The sequence below is a fragment of the Elephantulus edwardii genome, unplaced genomic scaffold (assembly GCF_000299155.1).
Source record: "Elephantulus edwardii isolate Elephantulus edwardi_28Jun2011 unplaced genomic scaffold, EleEdw1.0 scaffold00097, whole genome shotgun sequence".
Taxonomy (NCBI): domain Eukaryota; kingdom Metazoa; phylum Chordata; class Mammalia; order Macroscelidea; family Macroscelididae; genus Elephantulus; species Elephantulus edwardii.
Window position 1 is genome coordinate 3,258,903 of NW_006399847.1, and position 18,212 is coordinate 3,277,114.

At 38.4% G+C, this 18,212-nt stretch overlaps 1 protein-coding gene across 8 annotated transcripts in view; it reads right to left on the reverse strand.

Moving 5' to 3' along the window:
• The window catches only part of DLGAP1 (discs, large (Drosophila) homolog-associated protein 1), a 542,994-nt gene that overhangs the window by 480,083 nt on the left and 44,699 nt on the right, over positions 1-18,212 (reverse strand). For 2 of the 8 annotated variants that reach the window (XM_006891400.1, XM_006891403.1), the window contains exon 1: positions 12,201-12,327. The exons of the other annotated variants lie outside the window; for them this stretch is intronic. In XM_006891400.1, coding sequence (XP_006891462.1) covers positions 12,201-12,251 — 51 coding nt within the window. In that variant the 5' untranslated portion in view covers positions 12,252-12,327. Of the gene's footprint in view, positions 1-12,200; positions 12,328-18,212 lie in introns of those variants that run through there. 8 annotated transcript variants of the gene reach the window in all.

Genomic DNA, 18,212 nt, shown 5'->3' on the forward strand with positions numbered 1-18,212 from the left:
GTGCATAGGGTCACTATGAGTCGAAAACGACTCGACTGCACATAACAACAACAACAACCTGAAACATAATTGAAATATTTTTCTGATAATTGCATTTGAAGGTTTTTCTCTTCTTTAACTTCTCTAATTCTGTATTTGCCCCATGATTCTTTCATTAAATATTTATTTCGTGCCTGTGATTTAGCATGCATTTGGTTACAAAACTGAATATGAGGATGATGTTGAGTATAGTTTACCTAACTTTCCAGGTATATTTAATAATGTTTATGCCAACCTGACAAAAATAAGCAGTAGTTAATATTAGCCTTAAACCTGCTGTCATAGGATTCCACAGAGCCAATGACAAAATATGTTGTCACCAGAAATTTAAAAATGAGTAGATACACAGGAGAGCTATTGTCAATTAAAATATAAAATATTAAAATCAGCTTTCCAATCTTGATTCTGTTGCTGCTGGTGAGACGCCAGGAGGAAATGGAAGCAAATGCCTCACTTTATCATTGTGGTGGGGGTTAGGGGAAGCATATTCTTTTTACAATATTATTGGTTTCATTTCTGAAAAAAAATACTTTGGGAAGAAACTGTATCTATGGGGTAATATGAAAGAGGAAATTGGGGCCATAGAGGTATGGGGTGCATCATCACTGTGAATGTTTGTGTTCAATTGTAAGGGCATTTTCTGAATTCTCATAAAAGTTAACGTGGTTAAATTGGTTTCTTCCTTCGTCCAGTTCCACTAATCCTGAATGCATATGTCAGGTGAGTGGTGTCCTCCTACAGGGAAGAAACTTCACTTTATTCCTCCTGTGATGTGACTTGAATACTTCGTGTGTTTCCTGAAGGTCTAGCCCCTGCTCCTGCTCAGAGATCACCCACTCACTGATCATAAATGATGACAGTCAGGGATTGGATTATGAGCGACAAGGAGTGGCCAGTTAAATATTCTGTCACGCCCCTCAGAATCGACTTCTCCAAGGAAGCCTAAGTGCTTCCCTACCAGTTACACAGTTTTCTCCTTTCTATTATATTTTCTTCCCTCTCAACTCTGAGAATGCCTTCTCCCCCCTACTTATTACAAAATTAGAATACAAATTAGAACAAATTCTTTCAATTTCCCTCAAGACCCCACCCATCAAATTGTACAAGCCAATGATTAATCCCCTCTTCCCCCTGCACATCCACCTCCCTCTGCTTCCAGCCTTTCCCACCCCTCCTGGATCCTTATACTCATTCTATAATTACGGTTTTATACAATATTTTTCCTTGTGGGACTGAGTTAGTTCACTCAGCACAATGCTCTCCAGTTCCTCTCAAGTTAGGTAATAATTTACAAAGTTATTGCTCCTGCGTGCTGCATAGTATTCCACTGTGTGAACGTACCATAAGATCTCAATCCATTCATTTGTATTTGGACATTTGCACTGTTTCCACGTTCTTGAGATGGTGAATAATGCTGCTATGAACATTGGTGTACAAATCTCATTTGTGCCTCAGTTCTCATATTCTTAGAGTGTATTCCAAGTAGTGGAATAGCTGGGTCATATGGAATTTTTATGTTTAGCTTTTTGAGTTCAGGATGGACTTCTAAATCCTCTCTAATTTGAGAGGTGTGACAATAGGATTTGGGAACCCAGGTAAGTTATTTTCTCTTTCCTCTTCCCTGTATGTTTAAACCAGTTAATTTGGGTCCAGGGTGACCCCATACATATGGAAAAAGTAGCTGTGTCTCGAAGGGCTCTCGGTCACTGATTTCTGGGAAGTAGAATCTCAGGCCTTTGTTTCAACAAGCCTCCTTGTGAACATGAGCCTCCAATTTTCTTTTGGCTGTTAGCCAAGTCATATAAACATTTGTAGTATTACTTTGTATGCTTCCACCTCTACTACAGCTTAAACATGTATATGATTGTTTATCATCTGCTCTTATGGGTATAATGCTCGTCTGTCAGATGCTGTACTACAGCAGATCTTCTTGATTAAGATGGATGAAGAAGCAGAACTGGCCATTCATTTATAAAATAACAGGCCTTCAAAAACACTGTGAATGCAATGAATAAATGAAATCTAGCTTTTATGTAAACTTTCACAAAAATACAATAAAAACAACAACTGAAAGACTCCAATGACCAATAAAACAGAGACAATTAGATATAGCACTGGAGACAGAGCCTTTATATTGGAAGACACTAAAAAATAAGAAGGAATAATTCTAAACATCCACTAATAATTGGAATGTGCAAAGTATAAATGTAGGAAAATTGGACACAGAAAAAATAAAATGGAACACATAAAGATTGACATACTAGTCATTAGCAAGCCTAAGATGCCTAAGATGGATCAGCATTGGCCACTTTGAATCAGACAATCATACTACTGTGCTGGGAATAAAAAAAATGTGGAAAAACTGAGTTGCGTTCATAGTAAACAAAGACCATTTCTAGATCCATCCTAAAGTGTAATACTGTGAGTGACAGGATACCATCCACATTTATCCAAGGAAGACTTGTTAATACAACTATTATTCAAATATATGCAATAGCAACTAAAGTAAGAAATGAGGCAAATTGAAGATTTCTACCAACTTTTGAAGTCTGAAATTGATCAAACATGCAATCAAGATTTATTCATATTAATTGGTGACTAGAATGCAAAGGTTGGGAACAAGAAAGGACAGTACTCAGAAATCACAGACTTTGTGACAGAAAGGAGCCTGCAAATAGAATGGCTAGATTTTGTATAATTATTTATGCATTGCAAATACCTTTGATTAAAAAATACAAACTGTGACTATACACATGGACCTCACCTGATGGATGACAAAGGAATCAGACTGACTGCTTCTGTGGAGAGAGTTTCTGGAGAAGTTCAAGCAGCTGTGAAAACCAGACAACCAACAACTCATGTGCAAACAATGACTAAAGCTAAAGAAAATGAAAAGAAATTTAAATCTGCAATGCTTAATAATGCTATAGGCAAAATCTTGAATGATCCAGGAACCAAAAAGAATCAGATGACATGAACTATTTCAGGAAGGAGTATATGATTAAGAAACAAAGATAATGAAGGAAAAAGTTCAAGCTGCACTGAAGGCATTGGTAAAAAATAAGGACCCAGGACTTGACTGAATATCAACTGACATATTTCAACAAACATACACAGCCCTGGATGTGTTCACCAGGTTGTGTCAAGAAATCTGGCCAAAGTCCATATTATTTATTTTCACTGCCAAGAAAAGCGATCCAACAGAATATGGAACTGATTGAAAAATACCACTAATATCACATGTAAGCAAAATATTGCTGAATTTTATCCAAAATAGACCAGAACAGTACATTGACAATGAACTGTCAGAAATTGACAAACAGGACTTTGAAAAGGTTGTGGCACTAGGGATATCATTGCTGATGTCAAATGTATCTTTGCTGAAAGCAGAGTACCAGAAGGATGTCCACTTGTGTCTTGTTAGATATACAAAGGCATTTGATCATGTGGATAATTACAAATTATAGCTAACATTGAGAAGAAAGGAATACCAGAACATTTGATTATGCTCACATAATACCTATATCTAGACCAAGAAACTGTTGTCTGAAAAGACAACAAAGGAACACTGCATGATTCAAAATCAAGACAGGAGTGTGTAATGAATGTAGCTTTTCTCTATAACTTTTCTATCTACATGCTGAACAGACCATTTGAGAAGCTGCACTCTGTAAAAACGAGTGTGGCACTAGGACTGTTGAAAGATTCCTCAACAATCTGCTTTATGCAGAGGACACAAACCTTCTCACCAAAAGTGAAGAGGACTCAAAATATTTTCTGTAGAAGATCAAAGATCGCTGCCTTCAATATGGATTGCATCTCAACATCAAGAATAAAAAAGTCCTCACCACTCGGCCAATAGGCAGCATCATGATAGCTGGAGAAAGACTGAAGTTGTTAACGATTTCATCTTACGGATCCACAATCAACACCCTTGGCACCAGCTGTCAGGAAATCAAAAGACAAGTTGCATTGGAAAATCTGACAAAGACCTCTACAAGTGCTAAAGTACATTGATGTCAGACTAAGGTATGCCTAATCCAAGTCACGGTCTTTTCATGTCATATCTTCTTAATGACAGAAGAAGAACTGATGCCTTTGAGTTGTGGTGCTAGAGAAGAGTATTGAGTTCAATATAGATTACTTCTCAATGTCAGGAAAACAAAAATCCTTACCATTAGACCAACAGGCAACAACACAATACATGTAAAAATGTTGAAGTTGTCAGTGATTTAATTTTACTTAGATCCATAATTAGCACCTATAGTAACATCAGTTAAGAAATCAAAAAGTCATACTGCATTGGGAAAGTCTGCTATCAAGGTCTTCTCCATAGTGCTAAAGATTCATGATACTGTATGCTGACCTAGAAAATGAATGGTGTCTATACCCAGTGCTTTCAAATTTATTTTGACTGATAGCCACCTTTATAGGACAAAGTGGAACTGTCCCATAGGGTTTCTGAGGCTATAAACCTTTGTGAGAGCACATTACCTCCTATTTCTCTCAGAGAGCTTCTGGTGGGTTCAAACTGTCAACTTTTCTGTTAGCTGTCCAATGACACAATGTGCCACCAGACTTCCTTAAAGTGGCGGATAGATGGAATTAATATCTGGACCACGCATGTATTCTCCTCTGTATAATTAATTTCTTGCTTTTGAAAGGAAACAGTGAAAAGATTTCTTTTCTTTAGACACCAGTTCTAGAAGTAATAACTTTATAATACTTATTCTATTATAACTCTCTCCACAGGGTACAATTAAGTTATCAGCTTGTTCACTGATCCAACTCACATTTATTGGATACTTCCTATAGCATTGAGAGGCAGAAGGAAAATGTGCAAATAGACTGGTTCTTGCCCTCAGGGATCTACTAGAAGGAATTAGCATTCAGTTAGGTGGGACCAAGAAATACCTAAGTCACTGCCAAAAAACTTCTCAAACTCATTTTTCTTGTTTGGGAACCAACTTAGAGTTGATCCTCTTGCGTGTTTTTGGGAACTGTAAATCACACATCAGGAGACAGAGATGGAGAGAGTCTATCAGCAGTGCAGACTAACAGAAAATGCTTCTTTGGTTTCTGGGACTCAAATCCTATTTTCTAAGATTTCCCAAGCTTTCCCAATGCACCCTTTCCCCAAGAATTCCCATTGCAGCCTTCTTCAGAAGCATGCCTGGATGTCCAGGGAAATTCTCTGACCAGTCTTTCTCCTGAATTAATACCTCTCCTCCAGAGTATTCTACAACCTGTTCATTCACCCAGAGCTTTCTTGTCCTAATCCTAACCATCATTCATCATATCTTTTTTCTGTTAAGATTTAACCTCTGTTTATGTCTAAATGTCCCCGAGATAATTCTGTGACAGCTCCAATTATGTACTCTGGACCAGTATTTAGTACTCTGAGCTTCTCTCTAGTCTACATTGATAGACTTTGAAATATTCCCCCTTTTATTTATTTAGTTATTTTAAATATTCCCCCTTTTAAATGAATATTTTCTTTCTCTTTCTCAGCTCATGTTGAGTTATTTCATCTTTCATTTCTATACAAGCCATCATATTTGTTTCCTTGGGCTCCTGTAACAAATTATGACAAAGTCAATGACTTAAAACAACTCACATATATATTCTCTTATGAATCTCGGGATCAGAAGTCCAAGATAGTTTCCCTGCCTCATATCAAGGTATGAGCAGGATCACACACCTTTCTGGAAATTCTAGGAGGGAATCTGTTTCTTTGTTTTTTCTGCTTTCTAGAGGAAGTTCTGGTGACCTAGTGGTAAGAAGTTGTGCTGACAATCCAAAGGCATGCAGTTCAAATCTGCCAGCTGATCTGAAGAAGAAAAATGGACAATTGCCTCCTGAGCTTTTTACAGCCTCTAAAAACCTGTTGGAGGGTAACTGGAGTTCTTTCTGACTAGATAGCACATAACAACAGCAACAATAACGCAGATATAATTCATCAAGTCTCAGGAACCAAATCTCAGGTTCTTGTGATTAGGGTCTGGACATTTTGGGAGCCATTATTCTGCAGTTATCATAACTTTTTGTATCGTTAGCTGAGTTATTTACTTTGTCTGTACCAGACCTCAGTATGAGGTAGGTGATCATCAACAATCCACATTATGCAGATGATACAACTTTGCTTGGCGAAACTAAGGAGGATCTCAAGTGTTTGCTATAGGAAGTCAAGGACTGCAGTCTGCAATATGGATTGAAGCTCAACATAGAGAAGACAATGATTCTCACCACTGGACCAGTTGGCAGCACCATGATACATGGAGAAGAGATTGAGACTGTTAACAGCTTCAGCTTGCTTGGTTCCACAATCAACCCTCTTGGTATCAGTAATCAGGAAATCAAAAGACAACTTGTGGGGAAAATCTACTGTCAGTAACCGCTCCAAAATGCTCAAGAGCAACAAAGGCTGTCTAGAGACTAAGGAGTACTTGATTCAGGCCATGGTCTTCACAATTACTTGTACATAGATGAGCTGGACAAATACCAAGGATAACAGAAGAACTGATGTCTTTGAGTTGTGATGCTGAAGAATAGTTTTGAACATACCATGGACTGACAAGAAAACAAATACGTTTGTCCTGGAGAGGGTGAAACAAAGTTGCCTCTTGAAGGCAAGAATTTTGAAGCTCTGTTTCATATTTGGGCATGTTGGTACCAAGAGGGACCAGTCCTTGGAGAATGATATTATGCTTGGAAGGATGAAGGGACAGCACAAGAAAGAAAGAGCCTGGAGGAGATAGATTTAAATAGTAACTGGGGTGATGGGGGTAGGTGTGAGATTGGCTCAGGACAGGGCAGATTTCAGAGCTGGTGTGTATAAGGTTGCTATGAGTCACAGGCAACTTGATGACACATAACAACAACCACCATTATCTCCATTTTACAAATGAAGCAGCTGAGCACAGCAAGGTAAAATAACTTAGTAAAAGTCATGTGGAGAAATGGTAGAAAGAGGACTCCAATCCAGGTCCACCCAGTTGGAGCCCCTGCTCAGTTACACAATGCTGTATTGCCTCACATTGTGTGACTGTGAATGTCTTCTTGTAGGCTTGGATCACAAGACCCCAAAGACTCATCTAGGAAACATAAAGTGGAAATTTTCACAAGAAATGTATGAATCCTTTCTTTAGTTGTACTTTGAGATATTTCTTCCACAAATAATGCAGCTAATTAAGTTGTTGGGAAGTAAAAAGCAGTACTTCGCTTCTCCAATTAAAGGCCAGTGGAGATCCCTATGTGGTTTGACTTTAGGCCAATGTGGGGGACACTAAGAACCAACTGAGCTCAGGAAAAGCTACTGTACAAAAAGTAATCGCAGAGCAGGACCAGGAAAAAAAATCCTGGGGGAAAAGGACAAAGCAAGCGGCTTTCGGTACAGAGAGCTCAAGGAAGACAGAACACCCCTGTGGACCCAGGGCCTATGAAAGGAGAAGAAAGGATGCAGCACAAAGAAAAGCATGTTCAAAGGACATTATATTAACAGTGAGGGAAAATACACATGGAGTTCACAAGGCAAACCAACCATACTGCAAATTAAGACTCAACCATACTGAAAATTAAGGATTTGTCTAAGGTCTCTGCTCATTTTTATGATTCAAATATTCTCATTCTAAGGGAGCAGGGGGTCATGAAGGGATTAGAAGGTTCTGGCTCCTGGATTCAAACAGACCAGGGGGCCTTACTCCCTAAAACAATGCCACTTAGATAACTTGGGAGACTTAACTCTATCATTACTAAAATTCAAATAATAACATGAAGAGAAAAAGAATCTATATGAAAAAAATTTAGTCCTTTGTAGGGATGCCCAACACAAAGAATCACTGCATTCAGCTCATTCAATGGACAATAAAGCTTTTTTCCCTTTTTTTAATTATTATTTTTTGTGTGTATCATCAAATCAGATCTGACTGGTACAGGAGGAGATTGTCCCTCCTTCTCCAGAAGACAATCTGGTGGATTTGAACCATTTACCTCTGGGGTTGCAGTGCAGCTTCCTGCCACTAGGGCACCAAACTGGCAGCAATAAAGCTTATTAAGGACTCTAGTCAGCGATTTGTTCCATTATGTAGAATCTACCATGTGCCAGGCAATGTGTATGGTCACGGGCCACAGCTGTGATGATAGAGTCCCGCTTACACCTTCATGGAAATGGTAGACTAGTGGAAGATCTCACAGGAAAACCCAAAGTACTTTATAAAATCTAATGATTACAATAAGGAAAGAGTGCATGTTATGAGAATATATTGGGAGAAGCCAAGAAGAAATTCCTGAAAGAACTGCCATTTTATAGGAACCCAGAAGACTGAGAAGGGATTAGCTAGAGGGGACAGGGAGTTGAGGTGAGTGTATTGAAAAAAAAAGAGTGGCAAGAAAGCAAGGCACCTAAAGGGTAGTTAAAAATAGATCCAAAATCTTCTACATGAAATAAATACTGGCTCAGAGTGACCCTCTAGGACTCTCCATTGGGTTTCTTTGGTTGTAAATCTTGTTCTTGTTATTGTTGGACAAACATTTTAACAGCTATGGACAAGACAGCAACTCTCCTAAATGTAGATACATTCAAGTAAACAATTCAAATAACTAAGGTTAAATCCATCCCATGTGTTCTTAACTACCTTTCTACACCCCTCCCCCTTTTTCCTCTTTCTTAACAGGAAGAGATTGAACATCCTTCTCCAGCAGAATGACAGGTGTATTAGAATTGATGAGAACACAGAGCCAGCCATTTTGCTCGTGGTGCAACTCACTATAGACTACAGCATCAGAGCTCCTTAAAAGCAGATCTCTCCCTCCCTCACTCCCTCGCTCACTCTCACTCATTCATGTCACTGAGTTGGAAACAATTCTTAACTAACCCTCCAAGTGTGTTTTTAGGAGGCTAGAAATCATGACAGAAGACTGCCCATCTTTCTCCCTTGGAGCTGCGGGTGAATCTGAAATGTTAGAGAGGCGTGGCCTTTGGGCTCGTAGAGCAACTCCCTATGGATCATGCCACCAGAGCCTAAAAGCACATCAGTAGGGATAAAATGGAAATTGTAAAGAAATAAGGCTGTGAAGAAGAATGCCCTAAATTATGACATAGTCTGTAAATCAGAAAGTTTTTGTTTTATCTGTAAGAGGAATCACTGTCAGGATTGTCTGCAGGAGATTTGATGATCCAGTATATTTCAGGAAAATCTACAGGGTGCAGAATCGGCTGGATTATGGGAAACCTGAGGCATGGTTATCACACACGAAGTCTTTGCAGTCAACTGTGTGAGGAATGACAGAGATTTAAGTGGGAACGTGACAGAGGGAAAGGAGTGGTGTAAAGAGAAATAAAGTGTGAAGGAGTGAGTAATGGAGTTAAGCCATTCATTCATCCTCTTATTCAATTGAGTTTACCTTGGAAATGTGATATGAATGTGAAGGAGAGGGATGCATCTATGCTGTCTCTCCTGGTTTGGGCCTGAAAACTTAGTCATAGTGATTGATGTCACTTATAGAGGTAGCAAACAGGATTAGGGGGCTTATTAGGAAGTTTATTGGGAGGAGTTTTGTTTTGGACCAAATACATTGTAAGCAATGTCTTTATTTTCATAACCCAGATATCCTGGGGTCCCGTAGCCTGTAGTATCAATGAGGTCACATTAACAATACGCACACTGATGGGTATTTTAGTCCTGTCTCATCTCTGCTCCTCCTCCAGTTAATCCTGGTTGTCCCCAAGAATGGGATTTTGCGTACATTTAAGAACAAATCTGTTTGCTGCCTTCTGCTTAGGCCTCCTTGCCACGGTGCCAAGAACTCCTTGTGGTGGTGAGCCATCTGCCACATTGCTGCTGCCTCTGTTAGCACTGTCTTCAGCAGGTGGTGACGCCATGGTCCTGTGTTTGTGTGTGTGCAGAGTGGGGCTGCATTCTCAGGATTCTCTCTTGTCATTATTAAAGAGTGCTGGTGCGCTGGGGACTCTAAACAACACCTGGCTTGCACTTGGCAGCAATATGCCAGCCTGAAAGGACAAACAACTACATGTTGTTTCAAGGAAGGTTAGTGGGGTGATTGCTAGAAAAAGGGAAAATAATCATGAGAAGAACACTTGCCCAACAACCTTGCATGTTTTCATCATCACTTCAGCTTTCGTGGCTGTGAGCCTCTGGTCATGCAGTATGTGGGGAGCTGTACTGTTAACCTAAAAGTCACGCTTCTCTGGCGGTTTGACTCCCTCAGTGGCTCCAAGGGAAAAAGATGAGCAATATTTGTTTACACTCTCAGAAACCCCGTGGAAGGTCAGCTATGAGTTGGACTCAACTGGATGGCAGTGAGAGGGAGAGCAATAGAGAGAAGAGTGTTCAGAGAGATAATAAAATGTCATATTGACATAAAAGTCTACTTATTAACTTTTTGTACAAATGGGAGGAAATGAACAGCACCTTGGTGGTTACAAAGGCTGGTTTTCTAGTTCAGGATGTTTGACTAGCTTTAAAAGGAACAAGGCATAGGTTCTGTGTTAGTGATACTGGAGAGAATAGAAATGGGGAAACATCAGAATTAAAGAAGGAAAGAAGTGTAAGGGGAAGACAGGGCAGTCAGGGCTGAAAAAGCATATGAGGAAAAAAGAAAAAGGAAAAGAAAATGAACACCTTTTCAAAGATTTTGCTTCCAGTAGTGTTCTACAGACAGAACAGCACTGAAATGGAACATATTTAAAAACCTTGAAGTATGAATGAATATATAACATATATCTGCCCTGATGTTCTTAAAATTTAAGTGTGAGAGACTAAAACACTATCCTCCTACTTTTCATAGGTTTACTAAATTAGAGGTATTTAAAGAAACACCTAAAATTTGTCAGTGGGTCACTGGTGAGGAGGAATGAAGCCAATAGGTGTGAACTACTTGTGCTCAGTTAGCATTTTGTTTTGTTTATACCCCTCAAAACAAACAGACATTGCAAATAATTCAAAAGGGGAAAATATAAGTTTTCATTTTCTAGAAAATTCTGAGAGTGATGTGATATTTAAAGATTTAAATGAAACAAAAACATCTGGTATACGCCACTTAAATCTCCTGCATAAAAACAGAACAAAAATGAGAGTGAAATTTCCTCTCCACTTCTCTGAAATTCCCACATCACATCCTTTGGGTGTTTTGAATAGACATTCCGAAATATCTTTTGAGGTCACCTACTTTGAAAGAATGGGGTCTCTGATATGCAGGTGACATGGCTGGGAACACAAAATACCTTTAATACACAAAATACACTTTAATTATCTTTTTCATTTTTGCCTTTTGTATAGAAAAAAAGAATATAATTTCTTTTTCATTTGGTCAAATGTTTGCTAATTCACATAACTGTGCTCTGATACAATTAAATAAAAATATTCTGTGTTAAAACTGAAGTGCTGTATCACAAAAAGCACAGTCCACTAAATAACTGTTTTACCAATTCTTGTTTTTGAGATACAGTAGCCAAAGTAGCATTGAAAGCCTTAGAAATGTTTGATGGTTTTTAAGCTCTAAGAACTTGAGTATGCAAGTACAGTTTTCACATGAACTGAAATCACTGCAGCTAGGATATAGCGAGAAAGTAATAATGAAAATTCACACTAGCAATATGCTACTATTTTTAAAATCCAATTCTACAAAACAAAATCCACTTAAACCGTAGCTAAGGGATCATCTCAGCAATTGAAAAATTACTACCTTCTTGAATAACATGTATTCTGAAATGAAATTATTCAGAAACGAATACACCATATGCATTTTGCTTTCCTGAGAGTAAATTAAAAATCAATTTATATCATGCTAAATATATTAAATAATCATTCTTGAAATAGTCTGTCTTTTCTGTATCTAAACATTCAGTTGTTTTACCAAATTCCCTCTTCACTAAAAGTGATTAAAATTCTTCTATACACATGGCATTCTTACTAAAAAGCTCCATTATCCCCTTGCCTTTCTAGTATTATAAACAATCTAATCAAAGAAAACAAGTACATTGGGGTACTTTTTCTAAAACTATTTATCCTGAAAGCTCAGATTTCATGAAACATGAAATTAACCTCACCATGTGAAAAGAAAATATAAGGATAAACGTACAAATCAAACACAAAGAAACTATTCCTTTTCCTTTCCATAGCCCAAAATTGCTATTAGCTTACCTTATTAGCTGAAATGCCAAACAGAATGTCTTTATGGAAAATTAAGTTCATTATTCATCTCAGCTTTGATTTGGTATAGTGCAGCTGAGAGCATTTAGCTTCTCTCTATGATTTGCCAATGCAAAGTGGGTGAGTAAGGCAGTAAACACAAGGGCTGGGAGGAGTGGCTGGCCATCACTCACCACTCTAGCCTTCCAACTTTACATTTCATTCATATGGAATGAAATCATAGAATGACTTGATGAAATTAGGGCTACTAAATGAGATGAAATCAGACATCTGAAGAACAAACAAACACAGAAGGTGCCGATTTCTGTGCCTGTGCAATCTGCAATAGCAGGAGCAGCCACAGTGTATTGCATATGAACTGTTCCTGCAGAATGACATTGCTATCCTTCATTATCAGGGTGCAGATTTAGGCTACTAATTCACTTTGCAGCATATGTAGGGGATAGTGAATATTCTGCCCAAGACAAATCTACCTGGGGGAGTGGTCACTGTGGTTTCCTAAAGAAAACATACCTGATTGTGACAGAAAGATACATGCACTTCTACAGTTTTGAAAAAGAAATGTACACAAGTTGGTTAAAACTTCCAAATATTTAATAAAATAGACATCAAGAGTAAAAGAACAATAGATCTCTCATTTCGTGGAAAACAAAAGTCTCATTAATCAATAATTTATATTCAATTTCTTCAAAAGAACCAAGCACATTTTTAAAAACCGTGGGCAAGTACTTTTTATTTTTAAAAAAGTTGCAGAAAATCTTGTTTCATTATAGATTTGATGTCCAGGTAGGGTGGAAGAGCTGCTGCAGTGTGCTCTCCACTCAAAAGCTGTCTTGTTTCCTGAATTTTGAGAAAAGATACCATTCCCAAGTGAAACATACAACCTTGGGGCAAACCCAGGCAGAGCCCTTGTCCTGCCTACTGCAGTTTGCCTACAATCGGTCTGATATTAATAAACAGCAAAGTTTCCCAAAACTCTGCCTCTATCACTATGCGAAAATAAATCTCCAAACCTCCATCCTTGGATTAACAAAATTGGGACTACATTTAATGAGAAATTATTAATTAAAAATTCAGTCATATTAATAATTTACTTCAAAATGTTACTCATAAAATTACCACATAAACCAGAAAATCCACATTTGGACACACACACACACACACACACAATTATAGTCAAGAGAAATAGAGCAAAAGGAAATACCAGCCAGAGAAAACCTGTCATACGAACATTCATAGCAGTATTGCATGTGATGGTGCAAAGTGGAAAGTACCTAGAAGTCCATCAAATGGAGAATGGATAAACCGAGTGTGGTATACCTATTGTGGTTATGTACTGTCAAGTCACCTTGAACTCACAGCGGCCCTATGTACAACAGCTCCGAAGCCTACTCTGTCCTGAGCCTCACAATTCAGACACAGGTGTCCCAATTATCCCATTGTCCCAACTACTATATCAATCCATTTCATCCAGGGTCTTCTTTTCCTGTGCTCTTCCTCCATCCTTCAGAGCATGATGTCCTTCTCCAAGGACCAGTCTCTCTTGGACATGTGCCTAAAATATGTGAGCCTGAGCTTCAAAATCCTAGCCTCCAAGGAGAAACCTGGTTTTACCCTCTCCAAGACAGACTTATTTGTTTTCTTGGCAGTCCATGTTACGTATAAGACTCTTTCTCCAGAAACACAAATTGAAGGCATTTATTCTTCTTCAGTTGTCCTTAGTCATCGTCCATCTCTCTGAAGGATAGCAGGTAATTGTGAAGACTATGGCCTGGCTCAAGCACACCTTGGTCTTTAGACTGACATCATTGCTCTTCAGTACTCTGGAGAGGTTCCTGACAGCAGATTTTCCCAGTGCAATTTGCCTTTTGATATCCTGACTGCTGGTACCAAGAGTGTTGTAGGTATATGAACATCTGCATAATGGAATATAATCTTACATAGAAAGACAAGCTATGACAAGGGTGAGCACTGAAATCATTGCGCCAATTAAAAACACTAGATTCAAAAGATCCCAAATTATATAATCTCACATATATGAAGTGTCTAAAATGGCAATTTATAGAGCTAGACAGATTATTGTTCATCTAGGGCTGCAGCAGGGAAGACTGGAAAGTGTCTGCTCATGGCGATTTCTTTATTGAGACATGAAAATGTTCTAATTTTCATACTGTTGATGATTGGAAAATTGCAAATATACTAAAACCACTATATTATATTGTATATTTAGTATACACTATATACTAAAACTAATGCATTATACACTCAAAATGGCTGAATGTTTATGGTTTGTAAACTGTATGTCAATGAAGATACCAAAAAAAAATTAGTCAATGACAGAAACATTTTTTTCTCTCTTTCTTACACACACACAGACACATCCCTCTGCAGAGGGCAGATTTTCAAAGGAGAGGGGGTGGAATAGCCTAACTCTTGAAGGTTGATGGACTGTAACTTAACTAAAGAACCATTAGTTTCGGTGTTTCATCTAAGCTTCTTCTCTTTAAGAAAAAAATCACTCAAAATCAAAGAGACTAAGAGGAGAAGAGGAAAAGGAGAATAAAAGAGGGAAGGGAATAGAAAAATAGGGAATAAGAAAGTAAAGATTTCTTTTTTATTAGATATTGTAAAAAGGAAGAAGATTCAAGAAGATTAAAAAAATTTAATTGTGATAATATATTATCTATTAATCCTGATGAAAATAAAGCCAGGACAGCTTTAAAGGAACCATAATACCTGCACAAGGAGAGTTTTTAAGGCTTAAAATTAAAATAATTCGTTTCAAACATGAGAAATATGGGTTCAAATTCTAGGAAGAATGCAGGTAAAGTGATGAGTATTAAAAAGTGTGAGATATAGAATAAAATGAAGACTTTTTAAAAAAAATTCTTTTAAAAGATACAGCTTGAAAGTAAAAAATTATATAGCTTGGAGCAATTAAAAAAAATCCAAGGAAAATCCCAGGGCTGATGCAGATGGTATAATATGAACAGATGATAATGAAGGAGGAGGAGGGAGGAGTAGAAAGGAGGAGGAAGACAAAAAGTCAAGCTCTCAAACTTGTATTTTCTTACTGTTTTTCTCCACTAAAGAAAATTATTTTCAAAATGGAAAGAGCAGAAGCAGCAGCAGCATGATGAAAGACATGAACCCCAGGAAAGTCTCTCATATGCAGATGAACCATCAATTTATACTTTTCATTCCAGATTTCCCAAATGAAGCTTCAGGCCCATAGATCCAACTTGATACTTGACAGTTTCCCACAAATGATTTAAAGATACTTCATACACAGCACCTTCAAAATCAAATCAAATCAAACTTATGTTTTCATCAGCTTCTCTACTCTTACATTCTATCTCCCCCAAATAAATACCTCAATTATCTGTCCCGATTTCCCTGCTTCAGTGAGTGAATCTTTGTCACAAACTGGAAACCTAGATAGCACTCAGGGGACGTCATGTTCCCTCCCATTACGTGTGCTACAGACATGGCGGGCATCTCTGGGAGCTGGCCATTTGTTTCACTAATCCTTCTGACTGTTGTTGTTGTTGTTATGTGCCATCAAGTCACTTGCAACTCATAGCGACCCTATGTACAACAGTCCTAAACTCTGCTCTGTTCTGTGCCAATCTCACTGTCTCCGACACATCCATCCCGATTACCCCAGTCACTGAATCAATCCACCTCCTAGAGGGTCTTCCCCTCCTGTGCCGTCCCTCCACCCTGCCAAGCATGATGTCCCTCTCCACGGACTGATCTTTTCTTACAACATGACCAAAGTATGTCAGATGAAGCCTCAAAATCCTTGCCTCAAAGGAACAGCCCGATTTAACCCTCTCTAGGATGAATCTGTTTTCTTGGCAGTCCATGGTACCCTTAATACTCTTCTCCAACACCAAAGCTCAAAGGCATCAATTCCCCTTCTATCCTCCCTAGTCATTGTTCAACTCTCTGATGATGTTCTGACTAGTCTCATGTAAATCTCCTTTTCTTTTCACTGAAAACAAGATATTTGTCTTGTAATGGGTTTTCCTTCTTCCATTTTACTCCCTTTTAAATTACTGAAAATAAGGGATATTTTCAGAAGGTAAAGTGCGTATCAGTTTCTTGCACTCCTACATTTCAACACATATTGACCAAGGAAGAATCTACATAATCATACCTATTCAATCTGTATGCTAAGCAAATAATTCATGAAGCTGGACTTTATGAAGAGGAATGTGGAATCAGGATCAGAGCAATACTCATCGACAACCTGTGTTATGCAGATGGCACACCTTGCTGGCTGAAAATAAGGAGGATATGAAACACTTGCTGGCTGCAGAAGATCAAGGGCTAAGGACTTTGATATAGGTTACTTTCAACATCAAGAAAACAGAAGTCCTCACCAACGGGCGAGTAGGCAACATCATGATCGATAAAGACTGAAGTTGTCAACTATTGAATCTTTCTTAGATCAACAATAACACCCTGATAATAGTAGTCACAGGATCAGGAGGCATATTGCATTGGGCAATCTGCTGTTAGGGATCTCTCCAAAACACTGAAGAGTAATAATGTCATTCTGAAGACTAAAGTGCATCCAATGCAGGCCATGGTTATGCATCTGAAATATGGACAATGAAAAAAGGATGATGGAAAAGAACTGATGCCTTTGAGCTGTAGTGTTGGAGAAGAGTCAGAATATCCCATGGATTGCCAAAAGAACAAACAGGTATGTCTTGGGAAAAGTGCAGCTGAACGCTTCTTGAAGGCAAAGATGGTGAAGCGTTGTCTTTCATGCTTTGGACATAATGCTAGGAGAGGATATTCCTTGGAAAGGGGCACCATGCTTAGAAAGGTGGGGTTTGAGCAAAAGCTAGGAGTATCTCCAATGAAATGGATAAGACACATTGACTGCAGCAATGCACTCAAGTGTGGCAGAGATGATGAGGCTGGCACAGGGTCAGCAGAGTTGAGATATGTTGTTCACAGGGTTGTTCAACAGCATTTAACAACATAGACAACAACAACAAAGAGATTTGTTTGGGTCAAGTCTCAGAGATCAATCTTGTAGAGAAACCTGGTCTTCCTCTTGGTGACTTTTCTAATAAGGCAATTGAGATGAGGTCCCTTGCTTGATAAGAGGCAAGGAAGAAATATTTTCACTTAGACACCCACTAGTGAGCACTATAAGATTTAGCAGAATGCTTCTCATGCCTCAAGAAGCTGTGGGGCCCATGGTCCCATGGATAGCTGAATTTAGCGACACTTCATTTCCAGACACAGTTACTTCAGTTATTTTGTCCTTGATTTTCAGCTTTAAATACAACTCATTTTTTTATTATTTTATTTTTATTCCCTTCAGTTAACTTTTCAATTTTTTTTCACAGACTCCAGATTCCTGAATGACTTGCCCAGCATACTAATCGAAAGATATGGAGAAAGGATATAACCCTGATGCATACCATTTAAACCATACAGTGTTTCTTTGCTCTTTTCAGACAACAGTTTCTTGGTTTGGGAAGAGGTTTCTCATGGGCATAATTAAGTGTTCTGGGATTCCCAGTCTTCTCAATGTCAGCCATAATTTGTTGTGATTTACCCAGTTAAATGCCATTGCATAATCAATAAAACACAAATAGACATTCTTCTGGTATTTGCTGCTTTCAGGTATGATTCATCTGACATTAGCAATAACTAGTGGCACTGTCTCCTCTAAACCCAGCTGAAACTTCGGGTTGTTCTCTGTCAATGCACTTTTCTAGCTACTTTGGGATGATCCTCAGGGATATTTTGCTTGTATTAGTGATATTGACTAATAATTTCCACACTCTTTTGGATACCCTTCTTGAGAAGATTTAGTTCTTTAGGATGCCAAATCAAGGTGGATGTTGTTGTTGTTATGTGCTGTCGAGTCGCTTGCGACTCATAGCGACCCTATGTACAACAGCTCTAAACTCTGCTCTGTCCTGTGCCAATCTCATTGCCTCGAACACACTCATCCCGATTGCCCCAGTAACC